Source organism: Nycticebus coucang, chromosome 4, assembly GCF_027406575.1.
Source record: "Nycticebus coucang isolate mNycCou1 chromosome 4, mNycCou1.pri, whole genome shotgun sequence".
In the NCBI taxonomy this organism is placed as follows: Eukaryota; Metazoa; Chordata; class Mammalia; order Primates; family Lorisidae; genus Nycticebus; species Nycticebus coucang.
This window is the reverse complement of record NC_069783.1, coordinates 92,945,335-92,968,844: the sequence shown is the minus strand read 5'-3', so window position 1 is coordinate 92,968,844 and position 23,510 is coordinate 92,945,335. Positions and strand designations below refer to the sequence as shown.

Below are 23,510 nucleotides of genomic sequence, written 5' to 3'. Positions count from 1 at the left end.
TTCCCAGAGCCTGTGCCTCAGGCCCTGTCTTCGCTCCTGCAGGTTTGTATTCAGTTACCTGTCAGTTCTAGCCTGTCTTCCTTTGTCTATAGGGTGACGATCTCCTGATGGCTGGGTGCGTCTTAGGCTCAATAAAGCGGTCCTCTGGGTCAGCCCCCCCCCCCCCCCGGGAACTTTCCAGCTCTGCACGTGTGTTTCTAGTTCCCCCGTGCTCCACCCAGGCCGGTCCTGCCTCAGGCAAACCCTTTACTCAGGGGGCCTGTGTTTTAGTCCCAATCTGTTCTGTGGTGGTTGCCACCTGAGTAGATGCCTGACCTCCTCTGGTTGCTGAGGGTGACTGGAGGTGTGGCTTTGGAATATCTGGGAGTGAGCCCTATTGTTGCCAAAAGACAGCTGCTGTTCTGCACCTCGGGGCACCACCGCCCTTGTGTGGTTCCCTGTCAGCCCACTGTCCTCTCCTCACTCGCGTGCCACAGAATCAGCACTGACCAGCTGCAGTCTAGGCCCTGTCCACACCCCTTGAGAAATCACCCATGAATCTGGACTCCTGGGGTACAGGCCTCCAGACCTCAGCGTGAGAGTGGAGGGGAGTGCTGGGAGCTCAGAGTTGCAGGTAGAATATATTTATAATTTTATACAGTTTTGTGCCTGGCTGGAGAACGCTGTGGCACCCTAGTAGGGGAGGTAGGTCCAGTTTTTAGAGAGTCTCTCCCGTGGAGTGTAGTGGGAGGACCTTTGAACTCTGCTTGTTTGTTTGTGGGGCACTCTGAGCCATTCTCATGGGGGAGGGGACTCCTGTCCACTTGGTGATGGATTTTGTACCTTTGGGGTCACAGCTCACCTCAACGGGGTTGATGTGAGTTCTTCAACCTCCTCTCTTGGTGCAGCTCTAATCCACCAGGTTACTTGCTAAATTTCTGTCCTTTAACTCTCCTTCTGGACAGGAGCCTCTGTGGAAAGCTGGCTTCAGTCAGCCATCTTGTCTCCACCCACTTCTGTGATTTTTATTTTGCTTTTTTTCTATCTTCCTTACTGATTTCAAATGTTGGATTTTATCCACTGAAATTTGATTACTTTCTACTTTTGGCTATACCTGGAATCTTTCAGAAGAGGGTACTTTTAAAGGTAAAAACCATCACACGTACCTGTAAGGCAGCTGTGTCCATCCCTCTGGGAGGCCCTCATGAGCAGCCCACTGTTTCATGCTGCCCCCCTCACTTCAGTTCGGTTATCAGTTCGGTTATCACTGGGGAACTTGTGGCTGGGCTAGAGTTTGTACACAGCAGGCAGTACCTTCACTGTAACTTACTGAAAAATCAACCCTTAACCGGTGCTTGTAAGAGGAGGACATTTTGCTGAAAAAGTGACAAGAAAAAGGGAATCTGTTTACTCTAAATGGGGAGTTCTGTGTGGGACTGCCCACCAGGAGAAGATGCTGGTCATCCAGACATGAGATCGGGCCCTTTTAACCCACTGTCTCCCTCTGTTGTGAGCAAGGAGGGAAATGCTGGCAGCCCTTTAGTGTGTGTGTGTGTGTGGGGGGGGGTTGTCACACTGCTTGCTCAGGAAGTTCCCTCGCTCATTACTGCAACATGAGGAACACGTGATGCTGATGAAGAGTTTGGAGACATTTATTCTAAAATGGCACCAACTTGCTGTGTAATGTTGGTAATTAGTAAAGAATTAGAACAACCTGCAGTGAAGTACTGATTCTCTCAATGACTAATCATGTCTGTCCTCAAAAAAGGTACAAATGGGGCAATTCCAACCCCTAGCCCTGCTTAATTTTTCTGTGCAAACTTGACCTGGGCAGCCAGCCTGTGCCAGGTCAGCTACTAAGATTCTGAAAAGGAAACCAAGGGCGGTAGCAGAAGGGCACTTGGAGGACAGGGCAGGAGGAAGCTCATCGTGGCTGTTGTCTACGTGTCCTGACACATCTTCCCTGTTGCTTAACTTCAAAGAAGCAAAATTAGGGCTGGCTTGGTGGAGGCAAGCTGGTCAGTGCTGATTCTGTGGCACACGAGTGAGGAGAGGACAGTCGGCTGACTTTAGTAGACTACAAATGCAACATGTGGTTTATGCCAAAATAATTCCAGATGGATTGGTCTAAATGTCAAACTGAAATAATATATTCTAGAAATAAGAACAGGTGAATATTTAATAAATAATTGTGGGGCATGAGAGCTAAGCTGGAAACCACTAATAGCCTTAAACCAAGCCTGCGCCATGTGCTAATGCGTGCTTCAGTCATGCCACTGCACCCACTTCATGCACACAGCTGTTCAACCTATGCCACGTTCAGTGGTGAAGCCCGGACTTGATTTCAGAATAAGCATCAAGATAAAAGACAGTACAATTGACTACTTAAAACATTTAAAATTTCCATATATTCCATATCATAAACAGAAGTCAAGTGATAGCTGACAAATAGGTTTAAAAAGTCTGCAGCACAAGACAGAGGTGTTAATATGGTGTATATCAAAAACAATCATATGGAAAACAATTGAAATCACAAAAATGGAAACATAAAGATGTAAAGTACATTTGGTTCAAGCAAAGAAATGGAAATTGGAACAAGGTGCCACTGCCACCATTGATGAGAATAAAGAGGAAAGGCATGTGTAACAGGTGGTAGCTTAAGTTTCTGGTAGTATTTTGGTAATGTTAAAACTCAAAGTTTAAAACATTTACATTATCCTTTAATTGGACATTTCCACTGCCAGGAATTTATCCAGAGATCATTGAGTGCACGTGCCTAGGAGGTGGTGCAGAGGTACGAGATGTAGTCCTGGTGATGATGAACAATGCAAATACACGTGGAACTGCAGTTTTGCAAGTCACCGCGAGGACCAGGCTACCCACAAGGATGTGATCCAGGTTTACACACAGACAATAATGGCTAACATTTACAAACACTGGCTGTCAAGGTGCCTCACAACCACCTTATCAGGAACATACTGTTCACACTTTGCACGTGAGGAAACGGGCTCAGAGAGGTCAAGCACATTGCTCAGAGTCATCAGCCACGAAGTGGTAGAATCAGGATTGGGACCTGAGTCCATCTGCTGCCAATGTCCATGTTCTGGATCCTATAACTTCCTGCCCCTCTGCTTCAAATTAGGCAAAAACAAGGTTATAAAACAGAAGTCTCACACAGTCTCATGTTTACAAACATGCATACATCACTCAAGCACTCAATGCAATGCCCAGCAGTGCTGGACCAGTCGGGCAGGCCAGAGAACTAGTCCTTCCTGTGTGAGAGAAGGAATCAGGCAAGACCAAGTTTAATATTCTTGTCAGTTATTTATTATTTGTCATTCTAAAGACTAGCACATTTACAGCATACATGGCTTTGAATGAGCTAAGAATATATAAAACAGTAACTACGTGTTTATGTATATTAATACTGCCCCAAACAAATAAATAAAAGTATTTTAATGCACTAAGCTTGGCAAATACAATTGTGTAGGGACAAAACTGTATTATACAATATTTTTACATCTTTAAAAGAAACTAAAGGCAACTGTGCTGCAGGAGCTCTGACAGAACCCACGGGACATTCCCAGTTTTCCATAGATCTCATTTCACTTATTAAATGGGGAGGCCTTGTAAGGAATACTGGACGGGACCTCTCTTTTACAGTAACCTGTAAAACTGCCTTCCCTGTGCAACTACAAACACAAAGCTAGTATGTAAAGAGAGGTGCTGCTGCCTCCGAGGCCACATAATGCGCCCCCTCCCAGTAAGCTTGGGGAGCGTGTGACACCGCCATGAGCCCGGGAACAAAGCCTCCAGAGAGAATACTGAACCTGGAGCTTTTCTACATGATTAGCCGATGATTAGAGTTTTATGATGACCAATAATATAAAGCAAAAGTTGGGAAAATAATTCATATAAATGTGCCACATGCAAAATTGTTGACAGATGACTCAACATATGCTATATTCCCTTTGATAAATGCAGATATTTAATGTTCTTCAGAGAAAGAAAAATTCTGAAAGTAGTATGGGTAACACTTTAAACATGGCAATTTTTAAAAAGGTAGTGACATTAAAATGAGAAAAGACGGAACTAAAAAATTACAAATAAAATGGTGAAAGGCTGAATCAACCATATTAAAAACTGTCTTTGAACAAAATTTGACATTTAAAGAGGAGTCTGTGCAACCAGCAGCAGCCACCATGCGGTTGAGGCCTCCCACCCTTCAGTGAACCCAGCTTTGAGGGAGGGGCAGAGAGTGCATCCCCTGTTAAAGCGTCCTCTACCACCTCACAACTTACTCCCAGCAGGTGTCTGGAGACAGCAGGCTCTGACTGCCCATTCTGTGTCCCTGCCCAGGAGTGGTCCTTACTGTGTCTCAGCACCCTGGGCCCTTGGCCCAAGCTCGTTACATATTTCTAAAGGAGCCATAGGCTCCCAGACTTTTAGACATAAGAATTTCTAAGAGGTTTTCAAATCATTAGGATCAGCATCAGTAATATGTGCCACATATATTTCTTTTACAGACTTTTAAATGTAAACATAATCATCATAAACAGAATTGATAAAACATATAAACTTCTAAGAAAAAAAACTCTGCTATGTGCAGATAAGACATCACCATCTTATAAAAGATGACCAGACATAATTTTCTATGAAATTCTTAACATTTTATGGCCCATAAATCCCTTTCAAACTCTCACGAGATAATTTCAACTGTTTCTCAAGAGTCATCTGACATAACAGAATGAGAATAGGAATAACAATTACTGCAAACCTAAAAATAAGACACTTTTATCAGTCCTTCAAACATGATTGTATTGTCTTTTAGAAGAAGATATATTGGAAATCCTACAAAAGAACATTGGTTGAAAAATATTTAGTTTTCAACTATCTCTCCAGGCATAACTTCCTCTTGGAGTGATGTCTCTCAGACATCAGAGATGCCACATTTGAGGTCCTCAACTGATTGTAACTCAGCATCCAGAAAAGGAAGGGAGATGTGCCCTATGGGCATGGGGTGACCTAGATGTGGAGCTTTAGAGAACAGGAGACAGTGTAAAGGCCCTTACTGCTGGCTTTATGTCTCAAGCTGACACCCTGTTCTGTAACTCAAGAGGGACAGAAAGAAGAGTGGCCCAATTGTGTGCGTGCTTTGCAAGTGTTACCTACTAATAAAGTCTTAATCTCTGGTTGATTATCGAGATTGCTTTCAACTTCTGGTCTCACAGGTGGTGGTGTGAATAGGATAATTCATTAGAACCAATTACTTTCACTGTGTGAAAGTGCTAGCTTCTTTCCCCAGAACTTGAGTTAACATTTAACATCTATTGGTCTGTCTAGGATCCAGTTATTTAATGTATTATTTACTATTTTACATTTGGATTTTTAAAAAGTAGATTGTAATTCAATGGTCACTTTTGAGTTACTCAGAAGAAAAATAAGGTGAGCAAACAGACATTTGAAAAAGTCTTCTAGCATTTCAGACAAATTAGCTTGATTCTGATGAGTAACTATCAATGATATCTGTGTGGTTTAGCCAAAGGCTATGTGAATGGGCAGCCATTATTCTCCACGCTATTGAGCCAAACATTACCTCCTATTGATTCCGGGGCAGGGGGACATGCTCCATAGACTCTTTACTGAAATATTTGTTTAAAAATGACAAAAATAAAACCCATCCTTCAGGTCTTCTAGAAGAGTTCATATATGACACTACTAGAGGGTACCCACGTTTATTATGTTAACAGCTAATTAGAGGAAACCGAGTGTTCATGTTTCAACTTTTCCGTAAGTCCCTTCAGGAGGCCTGTAATGCTTGGGGAAAGCCTTCAGCTGCAGGGAATTAAATGCATATTTGCGACTTCCAACATTCTTCATTGTATTTTCTCTTCGACAACCCTCACTGGGGAAAAAACAAGCACAAGAAATGACAGCAGTAAAAAAGGAAAAAAGAAAAGACTTAAAACTAAGATGAAATGATTATTTTCATAACATTAAAAAAAAGATTAATTTAAATGGGTGCCGGACTCATTTACAACAAATACATACGTAAGATGGCAGGTTCCTGAACAGGCAATTAAGAAGCACAGAGATGGACGCATGCTGTGTGGGGCCGTGAGTTTTGCATTTTCAAAAGCAGCGTTGTAACTGGAAGCAAACCTTTTGCTTTTAAGTTAACAATTTTAGGTATCTCCTGTCTAGTTACTCAGAGTTCTATCATTAAATGGAAGGAGAAACACTACCACTTTTACTAAAGCTTATAAAGAGATACACTTTTCTGCATTAGCAAGATGTGTAATCACATCAAATTCAAAATGCTGATTTTCCTTGTAGAATTCAACACATAGTAAAGCCCTCTGGCTGAGAAGGCTGTTCTGACATGCTATCTCCAGGGGACAGTTGTTCTACCTGCAAGGCAGTCCAGTGGGCCAGCGCACTGTCTGCAGAGCAGGTCTGTCATGAAGGAGGGACCCCACTGGAGTCCCTGGACTCCACAGAGCTGGAGTGTCATGCAGGAGGGACCCCACTGAGGTCTTGTGGCAGCCAGCCACCCTTCTCCAGATGGGCTGCCCTCAGGTGGTCATTTCTTGCATAAGTGCCACTAAGCCGATAAGAACCCATAGATGCCCTTTCCTAGAAAACTTGCTACCAGCATCATCCCCAGCTGCTTTGATGGAGGGTTGTCATGGCAATCCAGTGGGCAAAAGCAAATGCTGCACACAAGGCTGCACAGCCAGGCAGGCCCCAGTCCTCAGTGAGAGCATCAGAGTTTTCTGGTATAGACATAAAATTAACAGGCAAAGGTGATTTTAAATATAAATGACTTCCCACAGCACATTATAACCTGACATTTTATATTGTTCTACGACTAGCAAAGACATCAACTAGTTATCAAATTTAGTATAAAATCCCCTTTATGAGATGTAAAATTTGCAGTTGCTAAGAAACAGTGATTTACAAAAAAATTCAAGTTGTGTGAAGACCGTATGTCATGCATTTTAAAAAAATATCGGTGGCAACTGCTCAAGCCTTTAAGGTGGAAAATGACAGTCTCATTATCAAGAATATGTAAAATAGTTTTGATAAGACAGTAATTATTTTTTTCAAAAGATAAGCTCTGGCATTTTAGAAAAGTATCCACCTGGTTGTTATTAACTAATTTGGTAACTCAGATATGCTTTTGTGTCACGGAGCCTCAAGCTTTCAGCTAGATGTATGACATTCATCTGAGCCAAACACCTAGGCCACAAAAGCAGGGCCCTCTAGAGTAAATAATATTTGCCCAACATTCAGTAATCAAAAATGTATGTCCACTTAAAGCAGAAGTTATAGGATCCTATGCACAGTTAACCTCCTTTCATCTTTGGACCCTCTTCCATTAATGGACTATTTCAGATATGGCTTCTCCATTTATATAGGAATTTGTAAACTTTTTAAAAACCACCTATTGCCAGTAAATGCTAACTTGAGAAGCAAAGAACATGTGAATTCTCACATGAAGTTATAATCAAGATGATGCTTTCATTTCAATTTAGTTTTTTAATCAAATTGTGTTTTCTTTTCCCTTAATGTTTGAATTTACAAAGTCTAGGTGATGTGGCTGATCCACATGCCAACAACTGTCATTTAGGGTCTCTGCGTTTAGATTAGCTGGCACTGGGGTTCAGGATGAGGCACGCAGAAGTGGCAAGGGCGCACTGTGTTAACAGGCATTTCCTGCAGAGAGGCCGGGCTGCTGCCCTCTGAAGAACACCTTCACTCATGTCACTAGCTGTGTCATTTTTAGGGGTCAAAAACACATGTTGAGAAGGTCTTAAAATAGATGTCAACAAGAGGGATTTAATTATTTCCAAGCTCCATAACTGTTTTTATTATATCAATAAATTAATTCCTTTTAATAATCTATTTTTGAAATGAAAATTAGAAGGGAAATCTCAGATGACAACTAATTTTAGGAAAACTCTGTTTTTCCCTTTCTGGTGGGACCTTCCATTTTAGAACTCATCTCGTGACATGAGATGTGATTCTATGGAAGATACAAGTAGTGGCTGCTTCTCCTGTTGCTGTGTGGAGGGAGAGCTGGCTTCTGTGTTAAGACCTCTGCTGGGACCAGGCCACAGGAGTAAATGGTGACTGTCACAGTCGTTGAAAAAACATACAACCATCCATGGAGAATTTCTCCTCAGTGTGATTTCTCTAATTTCAGAAAGCAGATTACAGGTAGAATACTGCATACCTCCAGAGGGTTGACATTGACACTATCTCAGTGCTAACATTACTTGAGAAGCAACATAAAAATTATCACCAAATATCAATGACTCCCCTTTCTTGAATCATGTCCCTACCTTTGTTTCATTCCATTTCTCACTAAAGCAGACAAGATTTTGGATATGTATATGCACTCATTTCATGAGCAAAAGGCCTTAGTGATATTAAAATTCAGCATAAATGTTGATCATACTCAGATATTTTAAAGAAAAAAAAAATAAAACCAACCCATGGCCTAGGCTGGTGTCATGGCGTCCTCTCTAGTGCCAGCCCTCCATGACTGTGCAGGCACATGCACTGCCTTCCGACCCAGCCCCTGGAGGAGAGAAACGAAGAACCTTATCCTCTCTCCCTTTGGTCCCATTTCTCTTCCACCCCAATAGCCAACCCACGTGGGACAGTAAGGTGTGGCTGGCTGGCACCATAACAGCTGAGGGTCAAGCATGGTGTCCCTGAGGCCCTCTCAGAGGAGCACCTTGGCCTGGCCATGGCTCCCCTGTGCTGTGTGGTGGGGTGCTGGGAGGAGCCCTTGGAGAGTGCCACAGAAGCCCACCCGTGCCCTGGGTGGAGGGAGCTTCTGGCTATAGTGGGAGGGGCTCCCTCCTCTGTGCATGGGCTTTCCTGCCTTGAGCTCTGCCCTGGAGGTAGGCATGCACACCTGTCACCACTGTGGCATCAGGAGCTCATTGGCTGGAGCAGGGACCAGGAAGCTGTGGAATGGGGCTGTGGGCCCTACTTTCCCCCTTTCAAATAAAGCAGACAAGATGTCTTAGAGACCTAAAGTGTGCACCTCACTGTGAAAAAGGGCAAGTGGTGAGCACACCTTTCAGAGAACCACAGATTAGACCAGTAACTGGTGCCATGTGCCGCAACTCAGCACCACCGATCAGCTGGCATTTGGTGAGTGACTGACCCTGAAGGGTGCCAGGAGACCTATGCTCCACAACAGCTACCTCCTTTACTCTGAAGAGATAAGTGAACACTCTGCACTTGTGTCACCTACAGGGTGACACAGAGGTGATGCCAGTCCTTGGGACCCTGCAGTGCTCAGGAGGTCTAGAAAGAAGGGTGTTCCTGGGGAGTGGTGAAGACACCTCTACACTTTGAGGTTGGTGTTTGCCACTCGTTGCTAACCTCTATGAGTACTAGAACCTGGACTCCGAGTTGATGCCAAGTAAGAGAAACCCTAGAGTGAGGTCTGGGAATCTTGGAGAATGGAGAAGCCAGACTTTGTGGTAGAATGGGTTTGTGTGCACAAATGGAGTCAAACTTCTGGAAAAGCCTGTTTCTCTAAATTCACTCCAATTTTTCTAGACTGGTGAAAAGAAATCCACTCCAGGAAAAAAGTGTATGGGGAACCAGCTGGAGGATGCAAACAGAAGTACAACGTGGTGCTAATATGAACTGGAAGAGAGAGAAGCCACCGACTATTCTTAAACAGGGTGTGTGGGACTTTTCCCGATTTAGTTGGTTACCTTTATAGGTGTACAATTACCCTCTGCCACGTGTGAATGTTAAGATTGCAATTCACCTTGTTTTGGGGACATTGCTGTTTGAAAATGAAGAATAGTCATAGCAGAAACCAAAATGACCTTTTCTTATAGCTCCATCTGCCACAACTACCCTCCTTAAGTCATGTTTTGGACATTTTTTTTCTTTGATTTTTTTCATTGTTAACCATAGTTGATGATTAAGAGAGAAAAGATGTTTGGACTTCAATCTGGAATTAAAGATGCAAGTTTTTAAATTTAAAATGCTACTTTAAGAAAAATAAATGTATGTATCTTTAATTGTCTTTTGTTACTGTACACGTGACTTTCTGGGATCAGTCTAATGATCCACGAAGAGTGAAGAATAAGTCTACAGCCACATGCCGTAGGTTACCTTTATGATCCTGACTTGGTACAATGCCCTACTGTGTCCACCGCTTTGTGTCACCCCCAATGGGAAATAATAAACACGAGCAAGGAAGTGTTACGGTTCTGCAAACTGTTTGCTACTGTAATTTAGGGACTACGCTTTGAAATGAAAGCAGAAAGTACATGTCCTATTAAATAGGCTGGTCTAGATAAGCCAGTTATAGAAAGCGTCTATCTTTTTCTTTTCATTTTTCTTCAAAAGGAAAGGAAAGGTTAGCAGTACACTTAAACAGTAGTATCAAATATACAAATTCTTTCACACAGAATTCCCTTCTCTTGGAAACAGGGCACATGAGATGTACAGGTCATCAGCAGTTTTACATCAGAAGGTAAGAGATGTGGTACAGGTAATTCCAGGCCAGCTAAATAGTGCAGTGGCAGGGCACTGTGAGAACATGTTACAAGCACTGAAGACGTGATTTAAACGAACAAGTCCTCTTGGTGAAATAATTTGGCAGATATTTACAGTTCAGAAGACCAAAACGTCAAACTGTAAGGCATGAGAAATTTCTTGGCAGACCACGCTTTGACATTCCTTCTGTCCAGTTAGGTACACGGTGGCTGGACATTATTCTGGCACTTTTGTTTTTCTTGTGACTTAGGAATTTTTCATAATGATATTCATTTGCAACGCAATTTGGTCACCAGGTATGCTATGCTCAGAAAGAGCCACACAATCAGTAAATTGGGGCTCAGAGCTAATAAAGGAAGGGAACAGAGGAGGCTGGGGTCTAGCCTCAAGTCTCGGATGGGCACCAGGCCGCTCAAGTTCTTCTGCGTGACTACCTCCCGTGTTCCAATGCTGTGAAAAGGAAAAAGTTGGGGAGAAAGGAAAAGAAAGAAAAAAGGAAAGGAACAAAAATAAAAAAAGAACACATGCGATGGATTTTATCAAAAGGTGTGGGGAAAAGAGGAGAACCAAAAGATAAGATTAAAAAAAAAAAAAGAATGGAATGAAGCCACAACAGAAAGAAAGGATGATATGCAGGAAAGGGTGAGGGAAGACCAAAATAAAACCAACACAGTACAGGAAGAAAGGAGAGAAAGAGAAGTGAAATAAGAAAAAAATACTGCAATCTACTGAAAATAAACACATGTAGGTTGAATGAATGGTTTTCCATGTTCACCCCTCTCGGTTGGCCAAGCACAACTCCACGCCGCCCTGCCATGCTCCCACATGCTGCGAAGACGGGTTTCTGAGAAGCAAGCTGAACATGAAGAACCATTGGGGGTTGACCTTCTCACAGATGCCTGAGCGAGGGTGGTGCACTGCATCTGGTCAAAGCTGCCTCTTGATTAACCACACAAATGAAAACCATTTACCTCAGGTGTGAACCAAATGCAGGGTCCTCCCCAGCCTGGCCTCGGGTCTCAGGATCAGCAGTGGCAGCTATGAGCCACTGCCATCCCTAACTTTGCTAGTTACTGTTCTACACAATGATCCCCAAGGATGAACTCCAACCAACCTCACACTGGAATTGTGGGATTCTTTCCCCTTTTGGTGCTATAGAAGAAATGTACCGAGGGGAGATGGCACCTAGGACCACATCCATGTCCACTGAGTGGCAACAGTGACCCAGAATCAGAGGTCTTAGGACACAGCAGGCAGTCTGGGAAGGATCCATGTGGAAAGGCTCCTCCCCACGCTTATTCCTCCTCAGCTTTCCTAGAGGAACCCTGATGCCCTGGGAAGACCCTGCTGGAATGTGCTGTTCCTGTGGCGACACTTTCCAAACTGGCCAGCACTGACCCATCATCACACTCCCAGCCAGGTAGGGTGGTGGCTCCTCAGGAGGCCCACTGAGTATTTCAGCCCCTGGAATGGGGATAGAGGGATACTCCAGTGATATGCTGGATTTGGCACACTGAGTGGATAAATCTCTTCCCAGATCCAGGTTCAGGCCTGCCACAATGGGAGCTAGAAACGGCCCCAATGGAGGTATTTATGCCACAGAAATTGGCAAACACTATAGACAGGGTATTAGGGGAGAGAACTGGTTGTTGAATGTGTACAGCACAGCAATGACCGCTACTCACCCTGGGTCTCCAGGAGAAAGACAGCCTGGTGCCCCCTTGGCCCACCTACATGCTCTATACTTCCATCTGAAACATGCATGTGAGAAAGTGAGAGAACCAAACAACCTGGTCTGCTCAAGGGCAGCGATGGACCGCTGCCTCCTCCGGCTCTCAGCCCAGTCACAGGCCAGCCCTGCGGCCAGAACTGCCAGCTGGTGATCCAGCTGCCTTGGGCTCACAACTGACTAAACAGACACATGTTCTCCAAGTGGGGCAATCCAGAAGACACAAAGTCAGGGGTAACAGTGTCACCTTAAAACAGCAAATTTTAGGGGCAGCGCCTGTGGCTCAAGGAGTAGGGTGCTGGTCCCATAAGCCGGAGGTGGCGGGTTCAAACCCAGCCCTGGCCAAAAAAAACACACACACACACAAAAAAATAAAATAAAACAGCAAATTTTAAGCAAAAGCCTGACACTGCAAGGGTCTGGGTCTGCTCAGGTGGCAGCAAGCCCTGTCCCTGGGCTGGTGCTGAGGGTTCCAGGGCAGGCAAACCTGAAGGAGGACTGACCTTTGTTTTGCTTGGAAGTAATAAATTACTTCTTAAATAATTATTTACATACTATGTGCTCACTGTACAGATTTTAAGAAATTCAGAAAAAAATAAGAAAATTTAAAAAGGCAACCATAATTAGAGGCAGGGTTGGGGTTTAGAGTGGCAGAGGGAGGCCAAGGGAATGAGGCCTGCTCCTGTGCAAGGAAGGCTTGTACCCACTCAGGGCCTTAGGTCCTCATCTGTAAGTAAAACAAACAACGCCACCTTTATAGCCTCAGGAGCACTCAGAACAGTGACAGGAATGACAGTGCCCAGGGGAGCCAGTGTCCACAGCACTCTGGGACACTAGGCAGGTATATGGCTGGTACGTGAACAATTTGGTGATTTAAAAGCCTTACAGGTCAGGTGCAGTGGCTCACACCTATAATCCCAGCACTTTGGGAGGGTGAGGCAGGAAGATTGCTTGAGCCCAGGAGTTCTAGACCAGCCTGGGCAACACAGCAAGATCCCATCTCTCAGAAAATGAAAAAATTAGCCATGCGTGGTGGTGTGCTCCTATAGTCCTAGCTACTCAGGAGGCTGGGGCGGTAGGATCATTAAACTTGTGTCTGAGGCCACAATGAGTACACTCCAGCCTGGGTGACAGAGCAAAAAAAAAAAAGCCATAAAAGAAGATACATACTTTTTAACATCAGGAGTCAACTGTACTCTTGATTAAAATTCTAGGAAACCATATACAGCTTAAATACTCAATAATAGCAAATTGGATAAATTATGGTATGTTAAGAGTGATAAGGTCTATATCCACCTGAAAAAATGCTCACAAAACAGTAAAATGAAAAAAGTAGGCTAAAACAACAGGCAGATTGCATTTATTTATGCACGTGCTTTTGTGTGTTATTCAGGGACTGTGTGGATTAACCACACTCACACCCGTAGGTAGGTAGGTATGTACATATGTATGTTTCTCTGAGAGAATATGGATAAAATGTTAATACGGCTGCCTGTTAATCTCAGGAATGTGGAGAATTCTCTTGCAGTGTGCCCCTGGCACATAGAGGCAGCAGCACTAGGGCCCATGCAGGTTCTGGGCTTAGTGACAGGCCCTGTAGTCAAGCTGTGTCTTTCTATAAACTCACGTTCTTCCTGGTCTCCTGAGACCTTTGTGTTCAGATGAAGTCAGAACTTTTTTTTTTTTTTGGTTCAGTTGGTGTGGTTTGTTCAAGAGCCCAAGAAGTGACAGAGGTCTGGTGTCAACTGTAGGCCTAACTCAGGGTCTTGGCTACTGACTAGGTTGGATCCTGATCATTGCTGTCACAACCACAGGGATCCAGCTTCATTCTCATTCCTTCAACTGGCAAAGGTCTGCAGTTCCCTAGAGTGGCCCCTGCCAATGCCACACAGCTTAACAGGTGCAGATGTGGCTGCCACCCAGCCACACCAGACACCTTACAGCTGGGTCAAATTGGACTCGGAGCCCGAAAGGCACCCAGGCTCCTGGGGACAGGCCTCTAGTCAGGGGAAGTAAAATTAAAGAACGGCTCCCAAGAGCAGGGGTCTGAGTTTCTACTGCTTCCCTGAGGCTGGGCAGGGGGGTGGTGACTTTAACAGAGAGGGTTAGGTGAACTTGGAAAGACAAAACAGGAATGTTTTTACAAAATGCTGTTATCAAGAGGCAGGAGCTCATGCATCTCTTTTGTATATTATTGTGAGAAGGTCAAACAGCAAAAACATACAGAAAGGATAAGAGAATTGAACACTTTAAAGAATTTGGTGAGAGGACAAATGATACAGAACATTCAATAGAAGTGACTGTTGGAAATGAGACTTTAACAGCATTGGTGACTACATTGAAGGAGACGGGAAAACCAGGTTTCTTATCCTTTCTTTTGGTATGTGAGGTAGGGGGCTGCCCAGCAGTGCTTGAAACAAGGCAGTGACCAACAGGGGACAATTTTAGTACTGGGTTTCATTCTGCAAACACGCCTGCTGTCTCAGAATCAGAACATCATTAGGGTGAGGTCACCAGAGCACACCAACAGCTGTCACCATAAAACACTCATCTGACACTTTGCTCATAAAAGCAAACTGTATAGGCTACTAGAGAAGCAGCAGAGCAAACCAGTGCAGCCTGCAGGCGCATTTCTTCACTCACATTTGGGAACGGACTATGGAGGAGTAGCTACATCTGCAGCAGGTGCCTGCTGAGAAGGCCCTGGCCCTGAACCACACCCACAGCCAGGCAGAGGGCTGCAGCCAAGCTCCCCATTTAGCTGCCTGACCCTCCGCCTGCCCGCCCACTGGCCTCCCGGGTTTCAGCGCAGTCCTGTTCAGAAAGACTGCTAGCCCTCACCTTACAAGAGAACACTGTCTAAATTTGACAGTGCCAATAATTTTAGTTTGTCAAACTCAAGTGTGGCTGGAGTCAGGGCCTCATGCAGGGCAGGCCCCATAGGAAGGTGCAGCAGAGCTGCTCATCTGCAGTTTACACAGCTGGCCCGGGGCAGGCAGGTGCAGCCCGGCGGTGGCACTCACCTGCGCATGCACTCCAGGGCCTGGGTGAAGACCTGGGGGGCCATTCCGTGCTCATGCTGCAGGATCAGACACTGCTCCAGCGTCACTGACATGGCTGTGCGGTCCTTGGCGCTCTTGCAGCTGGTAAACCGGACCCCATTAAGGCGACGGCAGATCTGCCAACAGGAAAATAGTCTGTGCTTGGGAGGGGGGACTCCCCAGAAAGGCAACACCCTTCACACACTACAGGCTCCAGAATGCCCTGCAAGGGCAAGGGACAGAAACTCAATGCCAGGCGTGGCCAGACTCCCTGCTTCTGTGCCCCAACTCTGTATCCTCTCAGAGCTGGTCACTTACAAACCCCAGCGCTTTCGGGGGCCCTGCAGCGCCCCATGTGCCTGCCTTCTCCACAGGAAGCTCCTTCTCAGTCCAGCCTCCCTTCCTTTTGAGGGATCATCATCCATTCACTGGCTCTTACCAGCTGCCCCCTTCCAAATCATGCCTGGGCCCTCCTGTCACGTTCAGCTCCTCCCTGCTGATCCCTTAGGGGAAGATGGCAGCAAAGACAACCCACTCAGGGGAGGCCAAGACCACTCACAGGATGCCCACAAGCCCCTGGCCTGGTGTCCAGGCCTTTCTGGAAGGCAGGGGACAGATCTGCTGATGTCCACTCTCCTCCTCCATCCATACAGATGGGAACAGCTCAGAAGTGCCACTTCCTTTTAGCCACCTCTGCCCACCAGACCCCACAGACCCTTCCCACCATCCTCGCCCCAGGCACAGGATTCGCCCTGCAGGCTGCGCTTCCCTCCTCAAACAAGATGGCTCACATGGTGGGGGGCAGGGGCTGCCTCCAGACTGGGAAAAGGCTAACTGCATGTGCCTCCTCTACCTATGCAGAGAAGATTTGGGGGCATTTCCTCTGCACCGCTAGAGACAAACCTAGGTACACAGTCACCCAATCCAGCAAGCTCTAAAACAGAAAATAATGTTTTTTTTTTCTGTTTATAACAACCTCATTTGGCAGCACAACCAGATCTGAGCTGATGTGAGATTATTATGATCTTTATTTATCCCATTTTATGTAAATATTCATACTGGGTGGATTGCTTGAGCTTAGAAGTTCCAGACCAGCCTGAGCAAAAGTGAGAACCTGTTTCTACTAAAAATAGAAAAGTAGCTAGGCATTGTGGTAGGTGCCTATAATCCCAGCTACTTGGGAGGCTGAGGCAAGAGAATTGCTTTAGCCCAAAAGTTTGAGGTTGCTGTGAGCTGTGATGCTATGGCACTCTACCCAGGTGACAGAGTGAGACTGTCTCAAAAAAATAAAAAAAAATAAGGTCTGAAAATCTGTGAATTCTAAAACGTCTGGCCATAAGAACTTCAGATATAGGGCTGTGGACCTTAGTGGTGGCCTCCAGTTACCTGTTGTAATTCAGAAAACATCAGTCGTGTCAACTGCCCTGAAGATGGCACTGTACCTGCTTCTCAGGCCAGCAAAGCCAAGAACATGCTAGTCACTGCTGGGAACATGGAGTAGTCCTAAGAACCATGTCCAGCAAAAGACAGAATAGGAAAGGCCCAGAGTTCTGTCAAGTCAAGCAGAAAGCGGATGGGCTTCTTTTGGGAATAGACAAAAGCAGGGTGGGGGGAACAAGACCCTAAGCTAGTGAAGTGTGATCTAATCAAATTTGTAAAATCCTAACTGACAAAGCAAGGGTGAACTTGATATACTCACTAATTTCTACAGGCTGCAGAGTTCATGACCAAACACATGGCAGAAGCTGGAACTAAATCATTTTCAAAAGACCATTTAACTTCGTAGATGATGCGCCCAGAGCTAACATAAGATTCTGGAAGGCAGGCAGGGGTGGCCAGGAGTACCTCTGGGAAGCTGTCATGCCAGCTTCGGTGTGCTGGCTGGGTACCCCCTCTACGAAATGAGAGCTTAGACCTGACTAAAGACATTCCAGCTGTGTAGCCCAGGATTTGTTCATACACAGAAATGAAAAGACATAAGACCCAGGAAAGGACTGCAGCTCTGGTCAAGCTGGAGAGAGAAGACCCAGTACCTGAGTGGTGTGGCACTGCTGCCCCTATACCCACCTGTCCCCCAGGGGATGCCCAAGGTTTGAAGGACATGAGAGCTGAGGGTGTGAATCTAGGCTTGCCTCTGAGTCTAGGCTTCTATACTTCAGGGCCTCTACTAGGAAAAAAAAAATGCACAACTGGATGGACTGCTTTTTTGTTCTGGTGACAGGGAATGGTCCATTGTCCCTATGTTTAATGATTTTTCTATCATATGGCAACAGAGAAACAGAACCACAGTTCCCAAACAAGGTCTGCCCAAGGTCTCTGCATCCATGACTGTAAAGCCGTCTGTTTATTACAAGGAGAATGAATTAGTGAGTGCATGTTCTGTGTCACTGTTCAGAGATGTAGCTGAGTTACCCTCTGGGCTCTGTGTCATGGGAAAGTCTTACTTTTTGTCTAAAGTCTCTTAAAAGTATTTGTGTAAGAGGCTGTAACAGCCTGGCCAGGGATGTTTAGTATCCCCGTGAAAAAAACAAAATTTAAGAAAGTAGAGGAACCTCGCAGCAGGCACATGTCCCCCCTGTACCCTTCTTGCTGGGCCTGGTCTGAGCAACCCATGCCTGATGAGCCCCTTGGACCAAGAGAATACTTGAAAAATGAGGCCTGTGAAACCTACTGAGCTTTCTGTCACTTGGTGCCTCCAGAACACTTGGTGTTCTGCTGTAATTAAAAGATACAAGGACAGGCTGGCTCGGAGAGGGGAGATGGGCCGACTGACCCACCCCACGTTTTCTAGTAGTCTTTCCCATGGGGGTACTTCACAGGATCAATGAATGGATTAGTATACAGAGGGGAATGTTCACTCTTTAAAGCTTAATTCAACAGAACACTATCAGCAGCCGTGGTCATTAACACACCCATAATAAGTAACACATTCCAAAAGATGGACTTTTTGAATATAGGATCTAATAAGTGACGCAGAATGGCCGTCAAGCACCATGACCAGCCAAGACCCTCTGCTGCTGCAGAAGAGACCTAGGACCGAAAGAAACACTCTCCTGACAAGGACAGTCATACTTCAGGGAAACTGTGGGGATGCACCATGTGCTGCTGGGGCTCTGTGACATGAGGCAGTGGCTCGGCCATGGTGGGCAGTGCAGTGCCACCGTGCTCCTGTGCCCACCCTTCCCTTTCCTCAGGCTCAGACGGGGAGCTGGAATGCCACTTGGGGCCTCTTATACCTGAGTCCCAGTGCTGGACAAGTTATTCTGCTACAGAAAAGAGGCAAGCTTAGCCCCTTGGCACTGGTGGGGAGACGAGCCATGACATTGCTCTGATGCCCAGGCTCAGAACTGAGAAATTTCAAGTAAATTTATGAGAGGACTTGGGAAAGCTAGGAAATCAGAACCTCAATGTACAATAAAGACTGTTTAAAGAGATGTGAAGGGTTGCCATAGTCTCCCTCTGAACCTATTAAGAGATGCAGGAAGCAGAGAGTTTTAGCTGCTATCTACACACAAGTTTCTGAAGGTGACAACTGTCATCAGCCTGGCTATTAAGTCTCCCATGGGACTGACCATGTCAAGCTTATCAGAATTCTAGCAGCCCTCACAGGCATGAGCTCACAGGCAAGGTTTGGCATCTTCCAGAGTGTTAGAACATATTCAGTCAGCCCACATGGAGAAATTTGCTCTCTCCGCTTCCTGAGAGCTGAGATTTTGATTTAACGTTTTTGTCATGAGTTTTGGTAGTGTGCACAGCAATAACCTCCTTTTCCTCACTATAATGAGTACCTCAGCGGCTTGCCAGAGAATGTCGACGTTCTTATTCTTCCGGGCATGCACATTCTGACCTAGAAACCGCAGCAGCTCTGGCAGGCATGTCTGACTCCGAGATCGAGGTAGGCCTGGAAGAGAAAAGGAGTCCGTGGGAGTTGGTGCTGCACCCAGGAAGCTGCCCTGACAGTGGCAGGCCATCCAAGTCATCTGCTGCGGCCCAGAAACACTAAAATGGCGAATGCACAGCCAAAGCAAGAAAGGAGGGTGGGTTTGGGAACTGGACATGGCTACTAGTAAGGTGAGCACTCATTCTCACTGCTATTTTAGTGCAACCTTCATCTCTTGGCAATTCTGAGGGGCCGGAGAGGTGCAGACACCAAGTCACCTAACAAAATTCCTACAAAGCCACATGCCCCCTAAAAGGAGGGAGGAGGAAACCCATCTGGAAACCCATCTGGTCTCCACACTTCTACCAGAGAGGAGGACACTTGGAGCAGCAGGTGTTGGCCAGTGAGTGGGCCTGGAAACCCTGGGAAGATCTGGAACATGACCTTAGCCCACAACATTTCTGAAGGTCTGGGAGGCCTCTTCCCACTCTCACAGCATCCTTCCTCCACTCTGGCAGGCTCCTGAAAATCCATCAGATCACCTCACCTAGGAAACCCAGGGCAAAATCCAGGTAAAATCAACCTCTCCTCAAGGTACACTGAGATTTTCAAACGCAGAGATTAACAAAGATATCAAGGCCAAATGGAAAATACCACAGTTCCTGAATCCCCAAATCAAAACCATTTGGGATCTAAATACACATAGTTTCCACCATGCACCCTGTCCCTAATGCACACGCAACCCTGTGCTAATCATGTCATGTGCTGGCTCCTGGCAGTGCCAGCACTATGCTATCCAGGGGACAGGGCCAGATACAGAGAAACAGAAAGAAGGCCCCGCCCTTGAGAGGCTCAGCTCAGAGGAGGGGTTTAAGGTCGGGGCCCACAACCTCCAGAGATAGTGTGATCTCTCCTCTCACGAGCAACTGTGGCTTCTCCCTGGGCACCCCGATAGCCCCTAGTTTAATGACTGTGCAGATTTTGGGGGTATTCCATGCGTGGGATTAATCTTCTCAGCCTCACAGACCAGCAGTTCTCCTGGGGCTCACAGGTGCACGGGCAATGGCTGCCCAGCTCCCTGGGTCATGGTCCAGTCTGCTGGCTCTGCCTGGGAGGTACAGCCAGCCTGGGCTGCTTCTGTTCCCATGGGCCTCACTCTTCCTCGGCCTTCATCGTTAGTCTATTTTAACGTCCCCCAGGTCCTTGACAGCACTAGAAACTGCCTGCCCTCCATGATGCTGGCACAGAATCCCCAATTCCTGACACTGCCACTCACTGCAACTACTCTTTCCGCCCTCAGCGCACCTGTCCCTCCCCACTGTGGCTCTCTGGCTGGTCCCACCAACACTCTTGCACCTCCCTCCACAGCCTGTCTACCCCCACAAGTCAGAAGACACTGCCTGGGCTTGACCCAGGCTAGCAGGGAGGTGCCCTCCATGCCTCGGAGTCTTCTCTGCCAAGTGGGTATGAAACTAGCACGGCTGTTGGGGCTGCTGCAGGGATCACTGTATCTAACCCACATACAGTGGGCAGGAGAGGGCCAGATTCACGCCAAGTCCTCAACAGGTCTGCCATTACTTGTGATCGCTGCTGCGGAAGGTGAGGCCACCTCAGGACCAGGCTCTTGTGGACCTGCACTGCTGACCCTCAGCTCAGGCCCTGGAGGAGCCTCTTCATGTAGATTCTACCTGGCTGCAGCATGTAGGTCACTAGCAAGTTCTTGAGACTCTGGTGCCCAGGCCCTGCCCATCACACTGTGCAGTGCAGCCCAGGCATCAGTACTGTCTCCGGCTTTCTGGGGACCTCTACTGTAGCCAGGGCTGGGAACCACAGCCTCCAGGGGCCAGCCTCATCCATGCCAAGTCTCCTGCACTCCTCTCCAGCCCCTAGTTCTGGGCCCACCTCCCGTGTGTTCAGTAAAGAGCAGCCCTGCTCCCCTGGGGAGCCACCACCTGAGCTACTGTGTTCCTCCTTCACATCCCTGCCCTTTCTTCCTTCCTCCTTTACAGGGCACTGTCTGCCTGGGCTCTCCAGGGCCTGCTTTGCAGCTCTGTCATCCTCCTGTACCTTCTGGTTCCTTCCCTCAGGCCTCTATGTACAGTGCCATCACCCCTGGAGCTCCAGGCTGTGTCCAGCCTCCCTCAGCCCCAACCATCACACTGCTGCCCATCTTTGGGACAGATGGGTCCATTCCAAAGCAGCACCATTTTGTCAACACTTACTCTTCTGGCCTACCCTTCACTACACTGAGACTGTCCCCTGAGCTCACCAGAAGGTCTTTGACCACAAACTCCCGGTTCACAGGAGTGGCTCACACCCCTGGTTCCTGCCTCCTTGACTGCCTGCTTCTCGCTTGCTGGTAGCACCCTCTCAGGCCCATCTGTTGAATCCCTTCCTCCTCACCAGCCCCACATGCTGTCTTTAAGTCCCCTTCTCATCCTGCCACTCAGTGGCCTCAACCATGAAGGGCCCCACTCTGTGGGCTGCCCACGGGCTGTCTGGCCAGGTCACAAGCTTAGTGGGGGCTGGTGCTGGGCTCACTTCTTTCCTTTGCCTGCCCACTGCTGCTGCCGCCACCAGCTCCAGTGTCCCAGCCCAGTGCCTGGTCTTCAGCCCTCCACAGCTGACATCAGTGTCAAGTGGCCACAGGGGAACTGGTCTTCAGCTCGAGCCCTTCTCAACACCTCGCCCCTTCTCTCCACATGCCCCATCACTCCAGGCTGGGGGCAGACAGTGAACGATGTCTCACTCACCTACCAACAGCTTGTGCCCCCTCCTCCCATCCAGCAGCACTCTCCTGCTGGAGGGACCCGGGAAAAGGCAGCTTTTTCACTGCTTCCCTACCGAGCACCACTACGTAGTGCAGACACCGCCCAGCCTGGCCCTAGAGGTCCTCTGTGGCAGTGTCTCCTAATAGGAGTGCTGTGATGCCAGGCAGCCCTTTCCTTTACCTGTATGTGGACATGAGCACTGGCCTCACAGGCCTGCTGTGGGATTCCGGGAGGGGACACGTGTGGGCACTCAGCCTGGCGCCTGGCACATCAGTGGCAGTTCACGAGCAGTACTGTCCTACTAGTATTTCTAAACTCTGAGATCTACCACCCCTTCCAACAGAAAACAAATGACACCTGCCTGCCTCTTCCCAGCTGAGGTGGATGTGATCTTCCCTCTTTAGAAAGCCCTATTAGAAGACACCAGTGTAAACTGAGGTAGGGATGTGTCTCCTTGAGCCGTGTGGCACCCAGAGTGACTGCAGCAGTGCCTACACAGACAGGGTATTCTCGGGTGGTTTTCCCTCCAAGGAAGCATCTGTCTCATTCACCATGGGGGTCCTGTGGCACTTTACCCGTGGCAGGTACTCAGGGGATACTTCCTGGGTGGAATTTGGGAGAGAATCCAACACATAAAGACTGTGCTGTGTATGCCCTGGGCTCTTCCCGGAGTTCTGCAACTTCCAGAGCCCTTGCTGCAGGGTCTTCACTAGGGGACACAGGACTGTGTGTCAGCAGTGGGAAGACCACTGTCATCTCTCTGTGGGTGTGCGACGCTATGACAGGTACCATCTTGCCAAACATCCACCAACGCCCGCCCTGCATCTTACTCCTAAGCGCCATGGAGGCTGGTGCACAAGTAGCTCACCAGGTTGAAGGCGGCTCCTGCCTCTGTGATCTCTCATGTCCTACCAGCAGGTGCACGATTCGTGCCACTGGTTATGAAAGTGTGTGAGAAAGCCTACATCACATAGGTCAGAAGAAAACAGACAGCAGAGAGATGAGCAAGGGCTGCAGCCAAGGGAAGTTTCTCTGGGTGGGGATTCAAGCCGGGAAGAATCCAAAGAGGTGAACAGGCTGTGTGTGTGCGTATGCGTGTGTGCATATATGTGTACGTGTGTATGTGTGTATATGTGCATGTGTGCACGCGTGTGTATGTGTGCATGTATGGGTGTGTGCACGTGTACTTGGGTGTATGTGTACGTGTATGGGTACGTGTGTGCATGTTTGTGTGTACCTGTGTATATGTACATGTATGTGTATGTGTGCACGCACACGCACACACTGGGGTAGGAGGCGGCCGGGGAACAGCGCAGACTTGCATGCTCACAGACACACGGAAGCTGGGCGAGCCAGGCAGCACGGAGCAGACGGCCTGAGCTTGGCCATCCAGTGAGGACAAGATCAGCAGGGGAAACCTACCACGAATGAAGAAATACTCACAATCCTCAGGCAAAACTTCCTTAAACTGCTCAAAGTAGGAATTTAACCGCACCAAACTCTCCACATTGATGACTTCTTGTAAAGATGTATCGCCAAACCTTGGGAAGTTAAAAAGGGATGCCATT

The 23,510-nt window shown here is 47.2% G+C and overlaps 1 protein-coding gene across 17 annotated transcripts in view; it reads right to left on the bottom strand.

Moving 5' to 3' along the window:
* Positions 1 to 3,291: 3,291 nt before the first annotated feature.
* INPP4A (inositol polyphosphate-4-phosphatase type I A) overlaps positions 3,292 to 23,510 on the bottom strand; it is a 141,950-nt gene continuing 121,731 nt past the window's right edge. For 9 of the 17 annotated variants that reach the window (XM_053588053.1, XM_053588056.1, XM_053588062.1 and 6 more), the window contains 4 exons: positions 23,386 to 23,483; positions 19,080 to 19,192; positions 15,274 to 15,428; positions 6,763 to 10,971 (listed from right to left, as the gene is read on the bottom strand). In XM_053588053.1, coding sequence (XP_053444028.1) covers positions 10,791 to 10,971; positions 15,274 to 15,428; positions 19,080 to 19,192; positions 23,386 to 23,483 — 547 coding nt within the window. In that variant the 3' untranslated portion in view covers positions 6,763 to 10,790. The other 8 variants (XM_053588057.1, XM_053588059.1, XM_053588067.1 and 5 more) reach the window with 2 other exon arrangements.